The sequence below is a fragment of the Pan troglodytes genome, chromosome 9 (assembly GCF_028858775.2).
Source record: "Pan troglodytes isolate AG18354 chromosome 9, NHGRI_mPanTro3-v2.0_pri, whole genome shotgun sequence".
NCBI lineage: Eukaryota > Metazoa > Chordata > Mammalia > Primates > Hominidae > Pan > Pan troglodytes.
In genome coordinates this window covers 12,829,005-12,853,234 of record NC_072407.2, presented here as the reverse complement: position 1 = coordinate 12,853,234, position 24,230 = coordinate 12,829,005, and the positions used below count along the sequence as shown (strand labels likewise).

General features: G+C 49.9%; 1 protein-coding gene across 41 annotated transcripts in view; it reads left to right on the top strand.

Moving 5' to 3' along the window:
* DENND2B (DENN domain containing 2B) overlaps positions 1-16,631 on the top strand; it is a 219,831-nt gene extending 203,200 nt beyond the window's left edge. For 38 of the 41 annotated variants that reach the window (XM_063782749.1, XM_063782740.1, XM_063782743.1 and 35 more), the window contains 9 exons: positions 2,149-2,226; positions 2,778-2,918; positions 7,284-7,432; positions 10,606-10,783; positions 11,022-11,063; positions 12,351-12,462; positions 13,318-13,557; positions 14,431-14,517; positions 15,853-16,631. In XM_063782749.1, coding sequence (XP_063638819.1) covers positions 2,149-2,226; positions 2,778-2,918; positions 7,284-7,432; positions 10,606-10,783; positions 11,022-11,063; positions 12,351-12,462; positions 13,318-13,557; positions 14,431-14,517; positions 15,853-15,887 — 1,062 coding nt within the window. In that variant the 3' untranslated portion in view covers positions 15,888-16,631. Of the gene's footprint in view, positions 1-2,148; positions 2,227-2,777; positions 2,919-6,391; positions 6,668-7,283; positions 7,433-10,605; positions 10,784-10,873; positions 11,064-12,350; positions 12,463-13,317; positions 13,558-14,430; positions 14,518-15,852 lie in introns of those variants that run through there. The other 3 variants (XR_010147134.1, XR_010147135.1, XM_016920335.4) reach the window with 3 other exon arrangements.
* Positions 16,632-24,230: the final 7,599 nt, after the last annotated feature.

Genomic DNA, 24,230 nt, shown 5'->3' with positions numbered 1-24,230 from the left:
TCATCCCTTATCAGAAGCCCTGACCTATTGAGAGTCAGGCACGTGCTCATATAAAGATGAGTTTAACATGGATCTCCCTCTCGAGGAACTTTAGATGGCCTGTTACAGGAGATTGGACTTTCAACACAGGAGGGAAGGGCCAAGGGAATAAGAGGGAATAAATGTTGTTTAGAACCTGTCACATTCCAAGCTAGATGCTTCAAGTATGTCTTTTAAAAGAAAATGATCACAATAGCCCATGGGTTATTATTATCCCTGATCCATAGATTGGGAAGTCAAAACTCAGAAGTAGAATGACTTGCCCAAGGTCATACAGAACCAGAAGGGAAGTCATTTGTCACCAATTTGTACTCTTGGATCACCCCCAGAGGATGGACTGGGGAGAGGGGGTGTGGGGAGGTAGAATGCCCATGGAAGGGCAAAGGGCATATGCACAGGAGTGATGCCAGGTGGTGAGCCAGGCAGAGGCCAGCACGCCTCTGGCCGCCTGGGCCTCCCAGGCTTGGAAGGAGTGTTGCGAAGGCTGCCTTTGCTGGAACATAGATGGAGCAGAGCTGCTCCTTTGCAGTGGGGCTGCTGCCCCCAGGGAAGAGCGTGTTTGTCCTGGCGTGCTCAGAGAGGGCCTGGGCTGGGTCTCTGCCAAGGGGGCTGGCACTAGCTCGGCATTCCTGCAGATTGGACACAATGATTCTAACCCAAATCCCACATACTTGATTTAATCACTTGGGGCTTTAGGGGAGGCGGGGGAGAGGGAAAGAGACAGGAGTGAGTTTCAGGCCTAATATGGACAAAAACAGATTCTGCCTTCTCTTTAGATCTGTGACGTGTGGCCAGCAGGTTTGGAGGCTGAAATAGCCCCATCTGCATTTGCTTAGCAGCCTGCATGAGGGGCCAGCACCTGCTGCTCTGCTCCCTCCCCACTCGGACTTGCCAGGCCCTCCAGGCCTCTGAGTCCTGCTGGAGAAGGCACTGCAGCCTGCATGGGGGCTCCGGGCCTGGGAGCTCTCATTGCATGTCTCCCCTTTAGCTACCCACCTTTTTTTTTTTTTGAGACAGAGTTTCACTCTTGTTGCCCAGGCTGGAAGTACAATGGTGTGATCTCGGCTCACTGCAACCTCCACCTCCTGGGTTCAAGCGATTCTCCTGCCTTAGCCTCCTAAGTAGCTGGGATTACAGGCGCATGCCACTATGACCGGCTAATTTTGTATTTTTAGTGGAGATGGGGTTTCTCCATGTTGGTCAGGCTGGTCTCGAACTCCCAACCTCAGGTGATCCACCTCCCTTGGCCTCCCAAAGTGCTGGAATTACAGGCGTGAGCCACCGCGCCCGGCCATGCCTACCTTTTAAGTCCCATTCTTCTTTTGCTCCTTTACTCCATAGCAAACCTCTACCCAGTGTCTTTGTTTTCTTTCCTTCCTGTCAGAAAGCAGCAGGCTTTAGGGGTAAGACAGCCAAACAGGGCCAAAGCAAACTCTTGGCTCCACAGCTTCTAGATAGGTGGCCTTAGGCAATGGCTTTATCTTTTTGAACTCAGTTGCCTCATCTATAAAGGGGATAATAATCCCTCTCTCACAAATCTCTTGTAAAGTTCCAAGCCCAGGAGTCAGGTATAGCAAATGTTCCATAAATAGTAGCTCCCATCTCTTGTTTTCAGTTTGCTCTCTTAGAATGGAGGTGGATCAAGAAAGGGAGAAAAGAAGCAAAAAAAGGAATGGTATGCCGAATGTGCCCTGTGGGGCTAGAAAGCTACAATGGCTCGCTCCTAAGGATGTACCCTAGTCCTTCCCATCTGCTGGGGTCCCAGCCTCAGGGATATGAATCCACAGATACCCTGTAGCCTCTGCCAAACTGCTTTGCCCTTTGCCAGCCCCTGTCGGCGTCCTCCTGGGAGGAAGGGTGGAGCCTGTGTGGAGCCTGGCAGGAGCCTGGTACCTGGTGCTGGGAGACCCTGCAGAGCTGAGGCCTGTCCTGAGAGTGGTGGCTGTTCCTTCAGGGCTCTGGTTGCAGAGAGGTTTAGAGGAGGCTTAGAGTCTTCCTCCACTAGAAGGGCAGTCCTTACTCCTCCGTTCCCAAGGAAAAGGAGCCAGAAATGGTAATCATGCATTCTCTGTGTCTCTCTCTCTCCTCCTCCTCCTTGTCCTGGCCCAGCCAAGTGGGAAAGGGCCCCGGTTGCCAGAGGTGTACTGTGTCATCAGCCGCCTTGGCTGCTTCGGCTTGTTTTCCAAGGTAAGAGGCTCTGGCAGGCTTCCCTCCCCGTCCCCCAGCTGACAGCTCCCACAGGAGTATCTGCAGCCAGCTTAGATGAGAAAACCACCTGTGACTGTGAGCGAGCGGGAGACAGAATGCAGGAGCAAGTACCAGTGAGCTCTCTGACACCCTCCCATTCCCCAGCCTGGTTCTCTACCCAGCTGGCTGGCATTTCCCCAGCTCCTGTGCTGGCAGTGTCTGCCTCTGTCACAGCCCACCCTGGGCCCTGGGCAGAGCCAGAGTCCTTGGGGAAGCAGGAGCGCCCAGGGAGCTGACTCTTGGGTGGTATTTCCTTTGCCCAGCTACTCCGCTCTTGGGGACTGAAGCAAGGCCAGTTAGGGAACAGAGGAGTCACTGAGTGCCAAGGAAAACGGGAAGGGTAGAGTGTGCAGATCCTGGCAAGACCACCTTCCCGTCTCCCAGCTTCTGGGCTAGCCTGGTCAGATGCTTGGCTGCCCTCTTCTCTGCCAGGAGGGGGAAGGGCAGTGCCCTGACACCCTTCCTCTTTGGGCTGCTGGCGGTGGGCACAGGTCCTAGATGAGGTGGAGCGCCGGCGTGGGATCTCCGCTGCATTGGTCTATCCTTTCATGAGAAGTCTCATGGAGTCGCCCTTCCCAGCCCCAGGGAAGACCATCAAAGTGAAGACATTCCTGCCAGGTGCTGGCAATGAGGTAGGGATTTCTGCACCCTCTTCTCTCGGGCTACGGGCTGGGGTGGCAGGAGGACCATGCTGGCCAAGGTCGTAGTCTTTGGGGGATGCAGAGCACGGTCCCTCCTTGCTCAACCATGTCGGTGTACCCCATCACTAGGGACCAAAACAGCAAACAATAGGAATGTACATGTTGTCCAGCCCTCTGTTCCTCCCAGGGGCCTTCCCTGACCCATTTGGACTAAACTGCATTCCACCTGCCTTCCTTTTGTTCATTCATTGAACAGTTACTGAATGTGTGCCATCTCACAATCAGGGATTGCGCCAGACCTCAGAGCAGAGTCAGAGGTAGAGGGACGTGGCTCTGTCCTCATGAAGTTTGTAGTCTAGTGGGAGATACTGCTATTATAAACACTTTTACATATAAATAGATAATTCCTAAATGTGTTACAAGCCAAGTGAAAGCACAGGACCTTATGAGAGTGTGAAACAGGGGAGTCTGCTTTAAATAAGGGGCCAGGGAAGGTCTCCTCTGAGAAAGTAACACTTTAACAGAGACCTAAGTGGTGAGTGGGGGCAACTAAATGAAGCAGGAGGAGGGAGATGGAAAGAGAAGGATATGAATGGGAGAAGATTATTCCAAGTAGAGGAACCAGCATCTGCAAAGGCAAAAGCTGGGCAAGTGCAAATGCTGGTCAGAGGGTTGATGGGGTGGGGGTAGAGGGGTGGGTTGGCAGGCAAGAACCCAATCACGATGTCCCTGCTAGGCCAAGTTAAGGATTTGGGGTTTTATCTAAAGCAGGGGTATGATAAGATCTGATGTATGTTTTCATTTCATTTTATTTTTTTGAGACAGGGTCTCACTCTGCCACCCATATTGTGCAGTGGTGCTGGAGTGCAGTGGTGCTATCATGGCTCACTGCAGCCTCACCCTCCCGGGCTCAAGCGATCCTCCCACTTCAGCCTCCTGAGTAGCTGGGACTACAGGCGTGCACCACCAAACCCAGCTGACTTTTGTATTTTCTATAGAGACAGGGTTTCACCCTGTTGCCCAGGCTGGTCTTGAACTCCTGGACTCAAGCAATCCTCCCACCTCCCCCTCCCAAACTGTAGGGACTACAGGCGTGAGCCACCTGTGGCCAGCTGATACATGTATTCAAAGCCCACTGTGGCTGCCATGTAGATAATGGTCGGAGTGAAAACAGGGAGACCAGCAGGTATACTGTTGCGGCACTACGGGTAAGAGATGATGGCAGCTTTGGATTAAGATGTGGTAGAACAGGGGAAGGGAAGTGGATGGATTTTAGAATTAGGACCAATAGCACTTTGTGTTTGATTGGAAATAGGGAGTAGTTGTTACAGACTGTAAGGCTGACTCCCAGTTTTCTGGCTGGAGCCCCAGGCTAGATGATGGAGCCACGTACTGAGATGGGAGCTCGTGAAGGAGAAGCAGGTAATGAGGAGGAAGAGCAAGAGTCCAAATGTGTACATGTCAAGTTTGAGATGCCCATGAGACCCCCAAAAGAAGGTATTTAGTAGCAAAGACTGTAAATAGGGAAGAGAAGAGAGCCCAGTATGGGGTCCTCCTCAGTCCTGGGGAACCCCAACGTGCAGAGGCCCTGCAGGAGAGGAACACTCAGGAGAGGGCTGCGGCTCGGGAGCACCTCAAAAAGGAAGCTGTGATCCGGATCAGGAACCACCAAGAGGTCAGGATGAGGCGTGGCAAGATCTTGACAAGTACAGGGGCCCAGAAGTTGGGCTGGAGTGAGTTGAGAAGTGATAGGTGTGAGGAAGTGGAAACAGCCTGTGTAGACATCTTCTCAAGATTGCATGGCTGTGGAGAGAAATAGGGAAGAGGGCAGCAATTGAAATGTGGAACTAGGGAAGCTTGTTAGGGATGGTTGTTTGTATGCTGGTGGGAATGCCTGCCAGAGGAAGAGGTCTGAGCTGCAGGAGGAGGAGGGGCTAGCAGAGAGTACTGAGAAGATGTGGGTGTTAGGCTCCATGGAGGGCTTGGTGTTTATTAGGAGAGGAGGGAGTGGCTTAGTAGATTTTGGATTCTCATCTGATGGCTTTGCTTTTCTCAAAGTAGAAAAGGTCAAACCGGGCACCGTGGCTCATGTGCTTGTAATCCCAGCACGTTGGGAGGCTGAGGCGGGGGGATCACTTGAGGTCAGGAGTTCGAGACCAGCCTGGCCAACATGTTGAAACCCTGTCTCTTCCAAAAATACAAAAAAAAAAAAATTGCCAGGTGTGGTGGCGCATGCCTGTAATCCCAGCCACTTGGGAGGCTGAGGCAGGAGAATCTCTTGAACTCGGGAGGTGAAGATTGTAGTGAGTCAAGATTGCACCACTGCACTCCAGCCTGGGCGACAAAGCGAGACTCCATCTCAAAAAAATATATATGTCAAAATAGAAAAGGTCATCCTTTGAGAGTAAGAGGTGGATGTTGGGTTCTAGGAGAGGGAAGAATAAATAAATTAGTTGTAGAGAGTGGGAGAGGGACTGACCAAAAAAGCATACCAGGCTTGCTGAGCAGTGGCAAATCCTAGCTTGAGGGCTTTCTCCTCGCCTCTTTTCTCCCCTTCATTTAGAGGAACTTTAGGCTTCATGGTGGCTGTGGGGCACAGGATAGGGGACCCTTCCCTTATAGCCCAGCATCATGCCTGGGAGCTCTTCATGGTCTGGCCCTGGCCACCTCGCTGGGCTCTCGTCTTCTGACTTGATACTTAGTGTTCCCTCAACCCTACTTCCTTTTGCCTAGAAGACACTTCTCTTCTTTTCTCTTTGGGGAGTCAAGTACCTTGTGCTCTGAGAGGCTTCCCTGACCTCTCCCCACCCACATGAGCTTGGCTGCCCTTCTAGATGTCCTGCCTGTCCCTGTGCAGATGTTGGTCACATCTGCCTCTGTCCTGACACTGGACTCCCAGGCTGTAACTGCTCAGCTCCTTCAGCCCCCTGGGGTTGATCTCCTTGAAGGCAGGGATGCATGGAACAAGGCCGGGAGTGGGAGCGGCCTGTGTGAATTCTCAATCCCTGGGGGAAGGGGGAGGGTTGGGCCCCAGGGACAGTAGGGACTGGGGCTGGGTGCTAGAGAGCAGAGCCTGTTGGGCTGCATGCAGGGAGCTTGCGAATTTTGGGGCGGGGACAGGGCCTGGAGCAGGTATAAAGGGCTCTGGCATCATTGTGGTACTTCTTTCTGTGAGCCCACATTCACTGACCATTTGGGGTGTACCCAGCATCTGGCGGATCACTGGGCCTTCTGGGAGTACACCATCAGGCGGGAGAGACAGTGGACACAGACCGTTACCGTGCCCTGTGCCCATTTTGCTGCTTCTCTGGGCCCAGAAGGATGGATGCTGAGTTAGGAGTTAGAACTCCTTCACTTGCTTAGACTCTGAGGAACAAATGAGATGACGTGGGTATAAAAACTCCTTGTAAAGCATTACCTTTGATGCCATGGGGCAATGAGAGAGAACTGGTTTCTCACCCTAGTTTTCAGGAGGCCTGCACATCTATGCTGCACACACATGCTGCGGGACCAAGGAGGAGGCCAGGCAGACCCCAGGGACAGCTGCTTTGGCACAGCCTGAGCGTCAGCAGTTCCTCCTGCCCTCACCGCTGGAGTCACTCACTACCTTCCACCCCTGTGACTCCCCCAGAGAAGTGGCTCTCTGAGCTGTGGCACTCACCTTGGGAGCAGCCTTTGGAGGAAAGAGGGCCAGGCCTGGCCCTGATAAGACAGTCCTGCTTCCTGGCAAGGTTGCAGAATGGCCAGCCCTTTGCTTGTGTTTTCCTTGTGCCTGGCACGGGACTTAGGGTGATGGAGATAAAGGCCAGGATAGCAGGACAAACAGCCTCTGGAAGGAAACTCTTTCTGCAGGAAAGGGAGGGGGACAGGGCAACAAGGACCCCAGCATTGCCCTTCCAGAGGCAATGGCAGGGATTAGAGTCCTGGGATGCGGAGATGCCTGGAGAGCAGTGGGGTCTAGTCAGCATTGAGGGCTTAGACCTTTGTCTGGGGAGGTGGGCAGGAGGACCCTAGAGATGTGGCTGTGTGGTTCCCTTCCTCTCCCTATCTCTAAGAGCAGTCAGCTCTCCTCTCTTCCTGAGGTCCCAATGGATGGCCCCTCAACTCCTTCCTTCTGGAGCCTTCCCCGCTTTCACAGGCAGCCCTCTTGCCCACAGGCTGGGTGTTCGAGTGCTATGAGAGCAGAGCTGTAGTCCGAGGGATGGAGAAGAGGGGTTTACTGCATAGCAGGGTAGACGAGAGACCTGGAAAAGAGCAGGTTGGAAGGGGAAAGCAGCCTCCAGTTGCTTCGTGGAGGGCTGGAGGGCAGCACCCACTTGGCTGGCCCCAGCCCACTTTCCCATCGCTCTCCTGCAGGTGTTAGAGCTGCGGCGGCCCATGGACTCAAGGCTGGAGCACGTGGACTTTGAGTGCCTTTTTACCTGCCTCAGTGTGCGCCAGCTCATCCGAATCTTTGCCTCACTGCTGCTGGAGCGCCGGGTCATTTTTGTGGCAGATAAGCTCAGGTAGGGCCCAGCCGGGCAAGGAAGCAGAAGGGAGGGGGGAAGGCATGCCCACAAGCGAATCAGCAAGTGTTCAGGAGCCTAAGCATGCGCCGGAGACCAGTGCTGGAGTGGGGCTGTGCGTAGGGAGATGGAAGAGTAGGTGGAAAGGTAGCACCCCTGTGTGGGTGAGGGAGCAGGGTTTGGGAGCACACAGATGGCAGGATTGAGAACCCTGTGGAGGGCTTGGCCTGAGGGGAGAGGGAGGGACATTTCTTCCTTTGCAACAGCCAAGACTGTGCAGGTGCCGGGTTATGTAAAGGGGAAAGGTTAAGAAATTGAGATTTTTGGCGGATGGTTGCATTTCTTCTGGAGGGGGAGGCAAAGCCATCTCAATGGGATGCTGAGTTTGAGGAAAGAGCTGCTGTGAGGAAGGGGCAAGAGCACTGACCGGGGACAGTGTGAGGAATGCTGAGCCAGCCAGCGAGGGTCCTGTGGAGGGTGTCCCCTGGAGAAAGCAACTGCAGTGGCCCAGGGCTGGGAAATGGGAGGGCTGGGGAGAAGGATGCGATGGGGGCATTGAGGTGCAGAGAGGAGAGTGGGTGAGGAAGGCTGGCCAGCCCACACCGGGAAACAGATGATGTGCAGGGCCTGGAGGTGCCAGGGAAGTGGGGGAGCTAGTTTAGGAGGAGTAAGAAAAGAGCTGGATGGGTCACAGGTCTTGGTCTGAAATGCTGGCATTTATGATTTTAGAGGTAGAGGTGTCGAGAAGGTCTGGTGGTGGCCATGGGAGGGGTGGCAGAAGTGATGGTCACTGGACGTGAGGCAGTTTAGGAAGTAAGAAGTCGGAGCTCTTCTAGACAGCCAAGGTTTAAAAAAGAAAAAAGTTTTATGTCAGTGGTGGTTAGGGGGTGACACAGGCAAGGGACAAGTGATATGGCTCCGATGAGTGGAGGAACACTAGGGTTTTTGGTTCTTATGCTGGTTTAGATAAAACGACACCGACACACGTGGAGTGGTTTTAAGGAGCGGAGAGTTTAATAGGCAAGAAGGAAAGAAGAAAGGCAGAAAGAAGAAAGTACAGAGACAGAGGGAGAGAGGCTCCAAAGCCGAGAGAGGGAACCCCAAGTGCTGTGGATACCAGCCAGTTTTATAAGAAGGCTGGAGGAGGCGGTGTTTGATTTGCATAGCGCTTAGGGGATTGGTTTGACCAGGCATGTCATTCACGTAGCCCCCCCTCCTCCGGAAGCTGGCCCTCCCATCCTAGCCTTTTAATATGCGAATGTAGGGCGCCTGATGTTCTACACACGTGGGAATATGCAGGGCAGCCATGCTGCTAGGCACCTGTGGGGGCAAGGGCAAGAGGACAACGGTGGGAATTGCCATGTTGGGTGGACCCAGTTTCTAATGGTCTGCATTTGCATATCAAAGGTTGCCTGCCTGGCTGTAAGAGCCGGGGCTTTCTTTCTAGACAAGAAACGTTTTTGAGCTGCTTTAAAGGAAATGAGGTACAGTGGCTCACGCCTGTAATCCCAGCACTTTGGGAGGCCGAGGTGGGCAGATCACAAGGTTAAGAGATCGAGACTCTCCTGGCCAACATGGTGAAACCCTGTATTAGCTGTGCCTGTAGTCCCAGCTACTCAGGAGGCTGAGGCAGGAGAATTGCTTGAATCCAGGAGGTGGAGGTTGCAGTGAGTGGAGATTGTGCCACTGCACTCCAGCCTGGGAGTGAGACTCTGTCTCAAAATAAATAAATAAATAAAAATTTAAAAATTTTTTTAAAAAAAGGAAACAAAAACTTTTCCTCTCTGCGTAAAATAATTTCTTAATAAGTCCTACAACAACAGGATGGGTTATTGGCAACATGTTACATATTGTTTTGGTCAAAGAATCCATCCCAAAAAGTGGTTTCTCTAGAGTGGTCATTTGGACATTGATTAAGCCACCTTAAATGTCAGGTGCTCAGAGGAGGGCAGTGAAGGAAAATCCCCGTTCTGGTTTGTCCTCCAATAAGTCCTGAATCCCTGGGGTATTTCCTTCCGTATGTATGAGGGAGCAGTTGAGAGGAGCCCGAGAAAAGAACTCCCGATTGCCTTCAGAGGGACAGGAACGCAGGCCCATCCTCAGCCCAGGAGGAGAAAGGAGGAAGAAAAACCAGAGCTGCTGACTTTTCCATAGAGCACCAGGGTTTAGAAAGGAAAACTGCCCCTCACTTGTTCCCATCACAGCCTCAATGCTTCTGTGTCTCACAGTTCTAGGTGTTCTGTGGGCCCATCAGGCCCTTGTGAAGAAATCTAGCCCAACAGCTGGAATGAGCTGGGTACAGCAGTTCCAAGAGGCCCCTCCTGTGTGCCAGCCATGGTCATTGTCAGCCAACAAAGCCCCTGACTGCCCAGCTTTGGTGCCCTGGCCTGGCCTGACCTTAGTGGCCCCTAAGAGAGCCTGGACCATGAGGTTTCTTTTCCTGAAGGTTCTACCCTCTAATTCAGGGCTGAGCTTCCTCTTTGCCACCCTGCCCCCCCAGCCCAGCTCCCATGGGGCTGTGAATACAGCTATTGTTTCCTGTGGTTGCAGCTGCCTCTGAGCACATTCCAGGACCATTCTGGGAGGGACGATCCCAAGGTCTTGTTCTTGGCCTGGCCGGGTATTCAAGTTCTGCCAATCTGGGGTCTTGGAAAAGATGTCCTTCCTGTTCTGCCTGGGGTCTGCCTCTGGCTGGAGAGGGGAGGGGTAGGTCCAGCCAGCTCATGATCCGTTGCTGATGTTTTAGGTTTTCCACAAGTTCTTTGTCCCTCTTGCCTAGTTCTGATGTGGGGTGGGAGAGGGTACCCACGATCTGCATTCACTGGCCCTAGGGGTTTACAAAACCTCCTGCCTCCTCAGCCACGGGCCCACTGATGTGCCCCCCAAACCCGAGACAGCCCTTTTCCAGATCTTTGTCAGATGACTGTCCTGCGGGTTGCTGCATACCTTCCTGGCTGTTTGCAGGTACAATTTCCCTAAGAGAGTAGCATTGTTGTCCTTGAGGCGCTACGCAGTGGGAAAGTGGGGACTTCACCAGTCTGCAGGGTCCCTGAGCCCCATTAGCATTTTTGTTGCACTGGGAGGTTTACGATCAAAGGCTGTCCTGAGCCTCCAGCGAGCTCTAAGTTCCTGGGCCTGGGCTCAGGTACTCTGTCTCTCTGTCTGCCCATCAGTACCCTCTCCAGCTGCTCCCACGCGGTGGTGGCCTTGCTCTACCCCTTCTCCTGGCAGCACACCTTCATTCCTGTCCTCCCGGCCTCCATGATTGACATCGTCTGCTGTCCCACCCCCTTCCTGGTTGGCCTGCTCTCCAGCTCCCTCCCCAAACTGAAGGAGCTGCCTGTGGAGGAGGTGGGCCACCGGGGGAACCAGCTGGGGGGAAGGGTGGAGGGGGAAGCAGGTGCTGGGATCTTACTTGTGGCCCCTCGGCCTCTTTACCAGGCTCTCATCCTTTCTCCCTGGGAGGTCTATCCCCGGCTGGAGTACTTCCTGTTTTCTGACCCTGGGAACCTGGGAGGTCTGGAGGCCTGGCAGAGGGCATTGCGGGACTCATGCCCTGAGCCACTCTGCTAATGACTCCTTTTCTCAGGCGCTGATGGTGAATCTGGGATCTGACCGATTCATCCGACAGGTAAGAGGGTGGGTGCTTGCTAGAGTTGGGCTCCTGAGCACCCTGCACCATCACACACACTACTCAACCTGTTTGTTGAGCTCTCTGGGTTCAGTACTACTCACAGACTAGTCAAGGATGGGGAGAAGCTGGTCTTGGAATCCTTGACCTTAGCAGGGTCTGCCTTTCCAGTGACATCATGAGCTTCTAGAAGGCAGCGTGGGAATTTGAAGAACACGGCCTGGGAGTCCATAGACTTGGCCACTGGACTTTGCCCCCTTTGAGCCACATGGTCTTAGGCCTCTAAATTCTTCTGAGCTCTAAAGGAGAGGTGGTGACAACACCTGCCTTGAAATGTTTGCTGGGGGTTACACAAATAACTATGTTTGTGTAACCCCCACATTGTTATGTAACGTACAGGTTTGCGATCATTGTTGTCAACTACAAAAAGCCTTTGTTAGTTGTGGAAACCCTCCTGGCTCTCTACAAAGGAGCACAACCCAATGCTCTCCCCTATGGAAATGTACCTATTGTCTGTTACACACCAATGACGGAGCTGAGGACTCCCTGGGTACCAGGCATAGTGATGTGGACACAGAAACAGAGTATAGAGACGAAACAACAGTCTAACTTCATTCCTGAGACACAGGCTGGCCACAGTCCCCCTGCCCCAAGCCAACTGTGCCTCCTGCCTGGAGCTGAAGATGGAGGAATTGGGGAGACCTAATCAGAAACCCCTGGCTGGTCCTGGTCACAAAGGCCAGTGAATGCCACACTGGCTCTACCACCTTTTTTTTTTTTTTTTTTTTTGGAGACAGGGTCTCACTGCCATCCAGGCTGGAGTGCAGTGGTACAGTCATGACACTGCAGCCTCGACCTCCCTGGGTTCAGGTGATCCTCCCCATGTCAGCCTAAGTAGCTGGGAGTACAGGTGCATGCCACCATACTTGACTAATTGTTTTTTTGTGTGTGTTTTGCAGATAGAGGGACCTGCTAAGTTGCCCAGGCTGGTCTCGAACTCCCTCCTGGGCTCAAGCGATCCTCCCGCTCAGCCTCCCAAAGTGTTGGGATTACTGGCGTGAGCCACTGCGCCTGACCCTCTACCACTTTTAATCTCTGTAATCTTGGGCAAGTTTCTTAACCTTTCTGTGCTTCAGTTCCTCATCTTAAAATGAGGTTGATGATAGTTATGAGGGTTACTGGGAGAGATAAATGAGATTATCTACTCAGGCTCTTCTAACAGGTCTTAGCACATCGTAAGTGCTCAGTGTCAGCTATGATTGTCACTGTGCTTTCTTTCTCCTGCAGATGGACGACGAGGACACGTTGTTACCTAGGAAGTTACAGGCAGCTCTGGAGCAGGCTCTGGAGAGGAAGAATGAGCTGATCTCCCAGGACTCTGACAGCGACTCCGACGATGGTGAGAATAGTGCCCGGGCACGGTCAGCTCTGCTCCAGGCTCCCTCTGCTCTGGGTCAGGGCCCCATAGGGCCAGAACTCTGCCTCTGCACACCAAACCCTTTCTGGCTGATGAGGACCTTGGTCTCACTCTAGTGTCTTTTCTACCCCAGGTAGTTTAGGAAGGAAAACCCAAAGACATGTGGCAACCCCAAAGATACTTTCTGCTGACAGAAAACTAATTATTCCTCCTCCTGAGGCCTTGCCTCAAGCCATTGCAGGAGATGAAATGCACTTCCTCTTCCTTGGAAGCCAGAAAAATCACTTAGGGTGAGGGATATGATGAAAGTGGTGCTCTGGTTTCTACTTTAATTCATCCAGCAATTATGTTTCAACTTCCATGTTCAGAACATAGTTTCTGGCCTTCTGCAGCTCGTAGGCTAGTTACAAGGCTATGAGCACAAGAAAGCAAGCTTCCAGAGGCCGGGTGTGGTGGCTCACGCCTGTAATCTCAGCACTTGGGGAGGCCAAGGCGGGTGGATCACCTGAGGTCAGGAGTTTGAGACCAGCCTGGCCAACATGGTGAAACCCCATCTCTACTAAAAATACAAAAAGTGCACCTGTAATCCCAGCTACTTGGGAGGCTGAGGCAGAATTGCTTGAACCCAGGAGGCGGAGGTTGCAATGAGCTGAGATGGCGCCATTGCGCTCTAACTTGGGCAACAAGAGTGAAACTCGGTCTCAAAAAGAGCTTCCAGAACAGAAGAGTGGTACTGGCTGGAAGTCTTGTTGGGGAGAGGAAGACTACACCAGGAAGATTGAGGAAGGCTTTGCAGGCTCTTGACCTGAACCTCAAAGATTTTCTTTTCCCTTCCAGAATGTAATACCCTCAATGGGCTGGTGTCGGAGGTGTTTATCCGGTTCTTTGTGGAGACCGTTGGGCACTACTCCCTCTTTCTGACACAGAGTGAGAAGGGAGAGAGGGCCTTTCAGCGAGAGGCCTTCCGCAAATCTGTGGCCTCCAAAAGCATCCGCCGCTTTCTTGAGGTTTTTATGGAGTCTCAGATGTTTGCTGGCTTCATCCAAGACAGGGAGCTAAGAAAGTGTCGGGCAAAGGGTAAGTCTTGGTTATCAGCTCTCTTCTCTAATTTTTTCACCCACAGCAGGGCTGAAGAACCAGGCACTATGATGGAAGCTCTTGGACATCAGCTAGGGCCAGGCCTCTTAACATCCCTTTACCTCTGTTAGAAACTTCAAGGTAGCATTCTTCTCCTCCGGTCCCAGTAAATGCCTTCACAAGGCTGTGCACAAGCTAAGCCACATGGCTCGAGGTAGGACTCATCTCCACCTAGGAGCAGCATGCCATTGGTTGCCCACCCCCTCCTCAAAGAGAAGGATAGGAGAAAGCCCTTCTATCCAGAGAAAAGGAGCAGACTGAGCAATTTCGGGGGTTCTGAGAACCCAGGGGTTGGGAATTCCCTTAGCATTGGGCCAGCTGTCGTAGGTTGGTGGCAGTCTTCATTTAAGGCAGATGGTTATCTTGTTTTTTGCTATTTCATCAGCTCATTCGAGGGCTTTTTCATCTCATCACAATTTTTCTGTCTAACCTCAGGGTTAGTACTTCTTCTGTCCTCTAATACTATCCATTTAGTATAACAACCTTTTTGGAACAACATGGTAGAGTTGTCTGAAGGAAGCTAGAGATGTCCACTTGGGGCAGCTCTGAACTGAGAAGCAGCCTCCTCACCTAGTGCAGCTTGGGAATGTGCATGGGGAGGCAGGGTGGCAGCAGCAAACCCCGGCAAGATGTCACTAATGATCGCTTTGATGAGCCAGCCCGAATTCTAGTAAGATGCTCCTGCAAATTATCATCCCAGATGTTTTCTTTCTCCTTTTTTGGCATCTGTGCTCCATGGTTCCCTTCATGTAGGCCTCTCCTTCCCTTCCTCCAATGACTGTTCTCTTCCCTGTGCCTGTTTCTTTTACCCAGGCCTTTTTGAGCAGCGAGTGGAGCAGTACTTAGAAGAACTCCCAGACACTGAGCAGAGTGGAATGAATAAGTTTCTCCGAGGTTTGGGTAAGTAGCCTTGTTACTGATGAGATAGATGTTCAGCAAGAAGGAAGGGGCTGGGAGATTTGTGTTCCCGAATACTCTAAATCAATGTCAACATGTGTTATACTGGGGCTGTAGACAGAACAGGATGTAGACATCCCATAGTGACTAGAAGGTTCTCAGCCAGAATTCCAAGGGCATTTTGCACAGTAGTGGTCCTTCAATATCTGTGGGGGATTGGTTCCTGGATACCCAAGGATACCAAAATCCACAGATGCTCAAGTCCCTTCTATAAAATGGCATAGTATTTGCATATAACCTGTGCACATCTTCCCATATACTTTAGATCATCTTTAGATTACTTATAATACCTAATATAATATAAATTTTGTTATTTTATTTATTGTATATTTTATTTATTTTATTTTAGAGGCAAGGTCTGGCTCTGTCACTCAGGCTGGAGTGCAGTGGTGCAATCCTAGCTCACCGCAGCCTCAAACTTCCGGCCTCATGTGATCCTCCCTCCTCCACCTCCTGAGTAGCTGGGACTACAGGCATATGCCATTACACCTGGCTATTTTTAAAATCTGTTTTGTAGAGATGATGTCTTGCTATGTTGCCCAGGCTGGTCTCAAACTCCTGGGCTCAAGTAATACTCCCATATTGACCTCCCAAAGTGTTGGGATTATAGGCGTTAGCCACCATGCCCAGCTGTAAATAGATATTATACTGTATTGTTTAGGGAATAATGACGAGAAAAAAAAGTCTATATATGTTCAGTACAGACACCACCATCCATTTTTTCCCCCAAATATTCTTGATCTCCAGTTGGTTGAATCTATAAACATGGAACCCATGGACGCAGAACTCATGGATATGGAGGGCAGGCTGTATTTACCATATTGCATTACAAAGAGGAATCCCAGGTTCCCACATACATCAGGTCTTTCTGTTTGCACTCCTTCCTGAGTGAATATGAAGGCCATTAGAGCCAGTGAGCTTTCCTCTAGACCATAACAGGTCTGCAGACACAGCCGTGCGAGTGCCCTTCCTGCAAAATGCACCCCTCCCTGCAGGGTGCTCAGCCCGCCAGATCAGAGAATCATAGCATGTTTCTGTTTAAAGAGAAATTGAGACCAAAGAGGTTAAGTGGCTTGCGTAAAACCACACAGTGATTAATACCGGTGCCCTAATTAGAGCTCTCACGTGTTTTCACTACCCTGGATCAGATCACAGTTATAATCCAGTCTTCCTAATCCTTCCTCTCCCACTGACAGGGTTAGGGCTACAAGGAGGAGAGGGAGTGGAGGTTGGAAGGGATAACACTGAACATTCTCTCTTGTCCTCTCTGGCCCACAGGCAACAAAATGAAGTTTCTCCACAAGAAGAATTAAGCCTCCTTCTCAGTAGCAGAGTCCAGTGCCTTGCAGAGCCTGAAGCCTGGGGAGAAGGCCCAGCCTGGGACCCTCTGGGCTGCTGTGGCTCCTCTGCCCCCACAGATCCCATCCTCCAAGCCAGCCCACCTCTGCCTTCATCATATCCCAGGATACTGTTTGTAAATAATCTGCTGTAAGCTTTCTTAACTGTTTTTTGTAACAAGCAAAGAGAATATGGCAAATATTTGTATATTCCCAAGGGGCCGGGTGCTTTCCTGTCCTGCCAGAGCATGGATGAAGTTTTGCTGGGTGCTCGTGACTGGCCAGTTTTGTGCAGCTGACTGTCTCAGCCAAACCACTGATCTTCCCTGGAGGCCTTCGGCCTGCCTGCCTGCCTGAGGTCCCCGCTGCCAGTCCCGGGCCCTGGAGAGCAGATGCTGTCTTGTTATGTACAGGAGGACCTTTTAAAAAAATCAAGTTTCTATTTTTTTCTGGTAGTCCGCATACCCATACCCTCTGTTTTTGAAAGGCAAAGGCCAATCAGTCCCCATTTGTAGCATGGCACCAGGGTCTTAGGCCTAGTCCTCTCATTCCTCCCACCCTCCAAGATGGTCAGTGTGTCATGGGAAGCCCACCCCCAGCTCTGCCAGTGCTCTCTGGGCCTGGCTCCCAGTCAGTGGTGGCCACGATGCGGTACAGGGCATCCCTCCTTCCCATCTACGGGTGTTCTCAATAAACAATGTACAGTTGTTTGGGCCCAGAGCCTCATGTGTTCCTTGGCTTTGTTATCTAGTTCTCTCTCCTGGGAATGGGCTGGGACTGGCCAGTCAGGGATGAAACACCATCACACAGGGAACTGAGTACTAGATTAAGAGGTTAGCTTCAGTGTGAGTCACTGACCTCCCCTGAAATGGAGTTCTCCAGCCTAAGTTGCATGACCGGTCTTAAGAGTTAGAAGATACCCAGTCATTGCAGTAGTTCAGCTTCCCTCAACTGTTCAGCCTGTGCTTAAGTGTTTCCAGTGATGGAAAGAATGCTCTTTGCCCTTCGGCCCCATTATTAGGTAAATCTTAACATTTTCCTCTTCTGCCTGAAGCCCCTAAGATGTCATTGAGTGTCCTAACATTGGTAGAGTAAAGCCCAGCTAATGCCAACCCAGGCTTGGGCACAGCCCTGACCTACTCCCTGTGACTCTTGCATGTCACTCTGTGAATCGTTTTTCCATTGGAACCCTAGGTTTTCATACAGAAAGTACTGTTACATTCCATGGAAGAGGAAGGAGAGAAGCAAGGTGGGAAATAAGGACGATTTAGGCTTTTCACCCACCAAGGCTTTCGGAGAGCAGAGACTTCGCAAACTCCCAAGTGAGGCATTAAGCTGCAACTATTTTCTTTGGTATTGTGTTTGGGTCTGACAGGATTTGAACCATGAGTAAAGTTTTCCTGTCCTTCCACCCTTGTTGAGAGATGATCCCATCCTAAGTTTCCTTCCCCTCTTCCTTCTCCCCATCTCCACTGAGGCCTGCACAGGCCCCAACCTGCCCATGGTTTGGGCCTGCTGTCAGCCTCACAGAATAAAGTGGAGGGTTTGTCTTCTGGGAGGGCAAAGTCATTTTCTGGCTCTGCCATTTGCCAGGACTAGGACAGAGATTGAAGCCTCATGAGTCTTCAGTTCAGATCAAGAGAAAAGACAAGGATTACAACCAGAAGACTCAGAGTGGGAAGTAGTTCCCTCCAGAACTCGTCGGTCTTAACTCAGCCTGGGCTTAGGACAGTCATAGAACCAGATTCTTTAATAAGAAAAATACAGGCCGTGCGCGGTGGTTCATGCCTGTAATCCCAGCACTTTGAGAGGCCGAGGCGGGTGGATCACGAGGTCAGGAGTTCAAGACCAGCATGGCCAACATGGTGAAGCCTCGTCTCTACTAAAGATACAAAAAATTCACCAGGTATGGTGGTGTGCGCCTGTAATCCCAGCTACTGGGAGACTGAGGCAGGAGAATCGCTTGAACCCGGAAGGCAGAGGTTGCAGTGAGCCGAGATCGCGCCATTGCACTCCAGCCTGGGCACAGGGTGAGACTCCATCTCAAAAAAAACCCAAAAAACCAGATTTAATTCCTAAAAGGCTAAAAGGTACATGCGCTCTCTCTCCCTTCCTCCCCAATTCTCCTCCACCCCTCCTTTTTCAGCGTGGCTCCAAAGAACCTTTAGACATGTGATCCGATCACAAGATGTATATGTGTAAATTTTTTTTTTAAATTTGCATTAACGGGGTCTCACTATGTTGCCCAGGCTAGTCTTGAACTCCTGGGCTCAAACAGTCCTCCTAAAGTGCTGGGATTACAGGCATGAGCCACCACATCCAGCCTTATTCATAAATTTTGCCACTTTTATGTATCTTTAAAATATAGTATGCCCTTGCGTGAATACCAGAGCGGTATGTCTCCCTGCTACTGTGGCTGCAGCTCTGGTCCCAATCCGGAAAATCAGTACTGGCATATAATGGCTTAGAATAGGCTGCAAGGGCCCATAGAGTGATTGCCATGGCCAAGGCACAGCAGCCTTATGGGGAGAGGAGGGTGTGGACAGTGGGCCTGGCTTGAGGTTTACAAAAAATATTCAGGGCTTCTTTCCACGTTCTTTCACATGATCTCAGGGCTTCTTTCCACGTTCTTTCACATGATCTCTGGACCTCTAAACCAATGATTTTCATCCCTATCAGATCCAACAGTTTTTTTTTTAATAGCAAATACTTTAATTCCCTCCTTCACTACCCTGAAATGAAATTCAAAGATAATATAAGCTACCGAAATATACCTTAACTGTAATATAAAAGGGGAGAAATAAAACAGAAATATTTTGTTACAATATTTAAATATGTAAATGCTTGTGTACAACTGTACTAGAAGAGATAATCAGATGCCTATACTGTACACAGAATTACTGTGAATGCAACAGCTACATATGCAGATGGAGAAAAGTGTTGTATCAGCATCTCAGATCCTACTGAGTAGTTATTGGTGAGTTTTCTGAAATGAACAATTTTTGGTAACGTTCTCAGCAAAACAAAGTATGAGCTTCCCCTGATTTAAACAGTAGTTAGAATCCTAGGAAACAGAAGTATATGAAAACTGCAAAAACAAAAAACAAACCAACTTTTGGGTTATGTGTAAATGAAGTTAGATTTTAAGTTAGATTTCTCTTTGTTGTGTAGGACCAGCTCATCCATTCCAAGATATTTAGCATCCCTGGTCCCTTCCCCTCCATGACTGTGACAACAAAAATGACCCAACATGGCCAGGCGTGGTGGCTCATGCTTATAATACCAGCACTTTGGGAGGCCAAGGCAGGAGGATCATTTGAGCTCAGGAGTTTGAGACCAGCCTGGGCAACATAGTAAAGACCCCATTTCTATTAATTAAAAAAACAAAAAAAACCCACTGTTTCCAAAACACTCCTGTAAAAGATGGTATTGTGGCCATTGAGAGGGAGTATCCTTAAACAGTGGCTTTCTGACAACACTGGGGCAGTTGCTCAGGGATAACAGTGCTATCTCCTCTACCAGGGAAGTCCCCTCACCTATAAGAGTGTCAGTTCTCCTCTATTCTGTAATTAAGTTAGTTCTTTTAATGCAGGGCAGGCCGCTTCATTACACGGTTCTAAATGCTCTGATAAACTGTAGTCTTGAAATAAGTATTCTGGGCTTTTTAAAAAGCAATATTTTGAAGAATTGCCCTTAAACAGCATTAGTCAAACTCTGGTTCCCATTGGAATCGGTGGAATTAGGGCCCATCTTAGTCCATTTTGTGTTGCTATAACAGAATACCTGGGACTGGGTAATTGATAAAGAAAAAAGACTTATTTGGCTTATGGTTCTGATGGCTGAAAAGTTAAAGATTGGGCAGCAATACCTGGGGAGGGCCTCAGGCTGTTTCAGCTCACGGCAGAAAGCAGAAGGGGAGCTGGGCGTGTGCAAAGAGATCGGGTAGTAAGAGAGGAAGCAAAAGAGAGAAACTGAGGAAGCCAGACGCCTTTTAAACAACCTGCTCTCCATTCCCAGCAGAGTGAGAACTCACTCATCCCCACAGGAGAACAAACCATAGCACGACCCAAGAAAATAAGTGGGATTAGTCACAGCTCAGTTACATTTTTGTTAAAACATCTTTTCGCATGTACACTTATAACCTACTTTATACCAAAATGACTTACAGGGATACACAAACTAGGTTATTTGAAACAACGTAAAGTGGGAATGAGAGGAAAATAAAAATTGGGATGTAAAATAGAGCCAGGAATTAAATTTACGCTTTAACCTATATTCTTGCTAGGGGAGCTACACAAAATACGTTTCTAGAGCCAGATGATGTGGTATGCATTCCAAAACAAATTTATTTGCCTGTGGAGGTGGGGGTGTAATTTAAAAGGCCATGAAAACTCTCGAAAGAGAAAATATTACTTTTCAGCAACGGCAAGTTCTGGTAGTTGTTTTTTTTTTTCTCAAGATACTTTCGCTCCATTTACATTGCCTCTCAATATGAAAATATGCATTGGGTTGAACAAAAAACTGCACCAAAACATACTTCGTGCTCATTTCCCTAACCTCCTAAGAGGAAATTCCTTTTATGTTCTTCCAGAATATTTCCATCCGTGTACAAGCACTTTCTTTTTTAGCCCAAAGTGCCCTTGAATGTCGCTGACGCTCATTACCTTTTAGACAATTGAGACAAATTCTGGAGGTTCCCAACTCGAAGATTTACGTAAAGGCCACGCCCACTGTTCTTAAACGCACCCTAAAGGGGCTCGAAGTGCGGCGAGGTTGGCCATTCCTCCGCTTCGAAGGGGACCCACGGCCGCCCAAGGACCAGGGGTGGAGTTGAACATCCCGCCTCTCCAGGGGAGGTATCTGCGCTCGCGCACCACTGGCCGGCTCCGCCCTTGCCGGAAGTGGCCGAGCGAGGCCGGTCTCCGCCGGGCTTCTTCCGGTCTGGGACGCGGGGGAGTCATCGTCTCCGGAAGTAGAAGCTACTCACCGGAAGTGGTTCTCAGGTGCCGGGGTAAGACCCAAGCTCCGGTCTGTGTTGTGAGGACGCCACTGAGGTCGGGTCGTGCTGACTGATGAACGTGGCCGAGGGAGCCACCAGGTGGGCGCTGCACAGCTTCCGCCCGCGCTTCCGACTTGCAGTCCGTCCCTGGGCTGTCTGCTCTTGGGCTAGTTAGCCGCTAAGTAGGGTTTAGTAGTACATTTATTTTGATTGAAAGCTCGCCTGATTTAGCTGCCCTTGACGAGCACTGCTTGTGCAAATTATGTGGCAGACATTTGTCATAAAATCAAGTTGCACCTGCAGCTCCCATGTTTGAACGCAACTATATTTAAGGCATATATACATTAGACCAGAAATTAGATCTTTTGCAATTCAAGCTTTAGCCAGCCACTAGAGATCGCCAGTATGAGCCTCCATGAACACAGCAGGCTATTCAAAGCTTGGCAGTCATGAAAATATTTTAGTAAATGCGGGTTCAAGAAAGCACTGGAATCGGCGGACTTAGGGCTCAAAACTATTTTCGTCTGTTCCTCATCACATGAAACAGTTTTTAGAACTGTTAGTAGCTGTAGCTTCTGGTGAGTGAACAAGCCAGCAACGAAATCAGTGTTTCTTTCCCAGGCCAGGGGATCGGATGGCCTAACAACTCCTGGGGAAGAAGGTAGCCATTAAGGGACTAGGGATCCTTCCCCCCAAACTCTACTTCCTTCCATGCCTTATCATTTTGTGGTCGGCCCACTACAATTCAGTCTCCAAGTCCCGTCCATTATGCCGTCTGAATCGTACCTTTTCCATACTCACTCCCATTTTCTTGGTTCTGCCTTCAGCCTCCCATTGTAGCCGTCCTTTACAGCCCGGCCAGAGTAATCTTTCTCTCCACCATAGCACTTCCCGTTTGCCTAACCTTCCCAAACCAGTTTCCTGAACCAGGATTCCCTCTGCTTGGACCAATTTCCCACTGACAATCACATGAAGGCCAATTGACTCCATCTGCTCCCGTAATAGTTTGCACTTAAGTTACTAAGTCAAACACAAAAATTAAGTGCCTGGGCCGGGCGCGGTGGCTCATGCCTGTAATCCCAGCACTTTGGGAGGCTGAGGCGGGCAGATCAGGAGATCGAGACCATCCTGGCTAACACGGTGAAACCCTGTCTCTACTAAAAATGCAAAAAATTAGCCGGGCGCGGTGGCGGGCGCCTGTAGTCCCAGCTACTTGGGAAGCTGAGGCAGGAGAATGGTCTGAACCTAGGAGGCGGAGCTTGCAGTGATCTGAGATCGCACCACTGCACTCCAGCCTGGGCGACAGAGCGAGACTCCGTCTCAAAACAAAACAAAAAATTAAGTGCACTGTTTCCATTTTAATCTACACAATCCTCAGGTAGGCACTTTCACTGAAATTTTAAAGATGAGGAAATTACGACTAAAAGTCACACAGGTATTGGGTGAAGACCAAATATTGAGTCTTTTAATTCATCATGAACTACTGACCACTTATTGTGGGATCCTTGGATTCAGGTTCCATATTAAAAGTCCTCTATGGGCCCTAATGGAGAGCCCTTACTTTTTTGGGGGCGGGGGGGGGGGACAGAGTTTCACTCTTGTTGCCCAAGCTGGAGTGCAATGGCACGATCTCGGCTCACAGCAACCTCCGCCTCCTGGAGATTCTCCTGGCTCAGCCTCCAAAGTAGCTGGGATTACAGGCATGTGCCACCACGCCTGGCTAATTTTGTGTATTTAGTAGAGACAAGGTTTCTCCAGGTTGGTCAGGCTGGTCTGGAGAGCCCTTATTTCTAACTTTCTCCAGCACAACAGAAGATACAAGCCAAATGATATATTTGTTTAAAATTGTCCAGCTGAATCAAGGTTTCACTACTTGTAATTCTAGCCTATTCTTATGTAAGCCAATTCAGTGCTTCTCTGTGCCTTCTATTTGATCCCCAACATCCTCTAAAGGTTGTCCTGACAGATGTGTCCCATGGACGGCCATGGTTCTCGGCTTATTATGACCCCACAGTGCACTAAGGAAACCTCCACTAACTAAAGCCCAGGAGTCTAAGTGCCATCTTATTTGTCTAGAGTTTTAGACTGTATTATTTTGGGTCAAAAAAAGCTCAAAATCACAGGAAGAACCATAAAACTGTAGCAAATTATAATTTACCCTGAGATCTGAGGATCTTATTTGTAAACATGAATTGGTCACCATCAGTTTTCCAATAGCAAGAGACACAAATCCTAGAAAAACTTATTTCAATTTCCAGCCTTCAGGATTTCCAAATTTTCCCAATACATTTCAGACTAGAAGAAAAATTAACTATTTCAAACCCAATTTGACATACAGAAAAGCCCTGGCATACTGAAATTTCAGATTGCTGGACCCCCATCTCGAGATTTTGATTCATCACATTCTGGATGTAACAATAATTTGGATCAAGATTAAGGAGCCATGGCCGGGCGCAGTGGCTCACACTATAATCCCAGAACTTTTGGAGGCCGATGTGGGCAGATCACTTGAGGTTAGGAGTTAGAGACCAGCATGGCCAACATGGTGAAACCCCATCTCTACTGAAAATACAAAAATTAGCTGGGCATGGTGGTGGGCGCCTGTAATCCCAGTTAGTCAGGAAGCTGAGGCAGGAGAATCGCTTAACCTGGGAGGCGGAGGCTGCAGTGAGCCGAGATCGTGCCATTGCACTCCAGCCTGGCAAGAGAGACTCCGTTTAAAAAAAAAAAAAAGGCCGGGCGCGGTGGCTCACGCTTGTAATCCCAGCACTTTGGGAGGCCGAGGTGGGCGGATCACGAGGTCAGGAGATCGAGACCATCCTGGCTAACACAGTGAAACCCCGTCTCTACTAAAAATACAAAAAATTAGCCGGGCGTGGTAGCGGGCGCCTGTAGTCCCAGCTACTCGGGAGGCTGAGGCAGGAGAATGGCGTGAACCCGGGAGGCGGAGCTTGCAGTGAGCCGAGATCGCGCCACTGCACTCCAGCCTGGGCGACAGAGCAAGACTCCGTCTCAAAAAAAAAAAAAAAAAAAAAAAGGATGAGGGGGCCACGTGGAAAAACCTTGGGCCGAGGACTTAAGTCCTAAAGGACCATCTCATTCCTATCACACTGCCCCTCTTTAGAATGTGACCCATCAAAATGGAATCTTTCCTTTTGAGCCCTGTTGAACAATTAGGGTACATTCTCTCATTCACTGTAAAATTCAGAGTACAATACATGCAGGCCTTTCAGTGTTCAACAGGTATTATTCTGACTTTATAAACAGAAATGTTTAACTGGCCAACGTCTGTGTTGGTCTTACGTTTACCATATACTTTG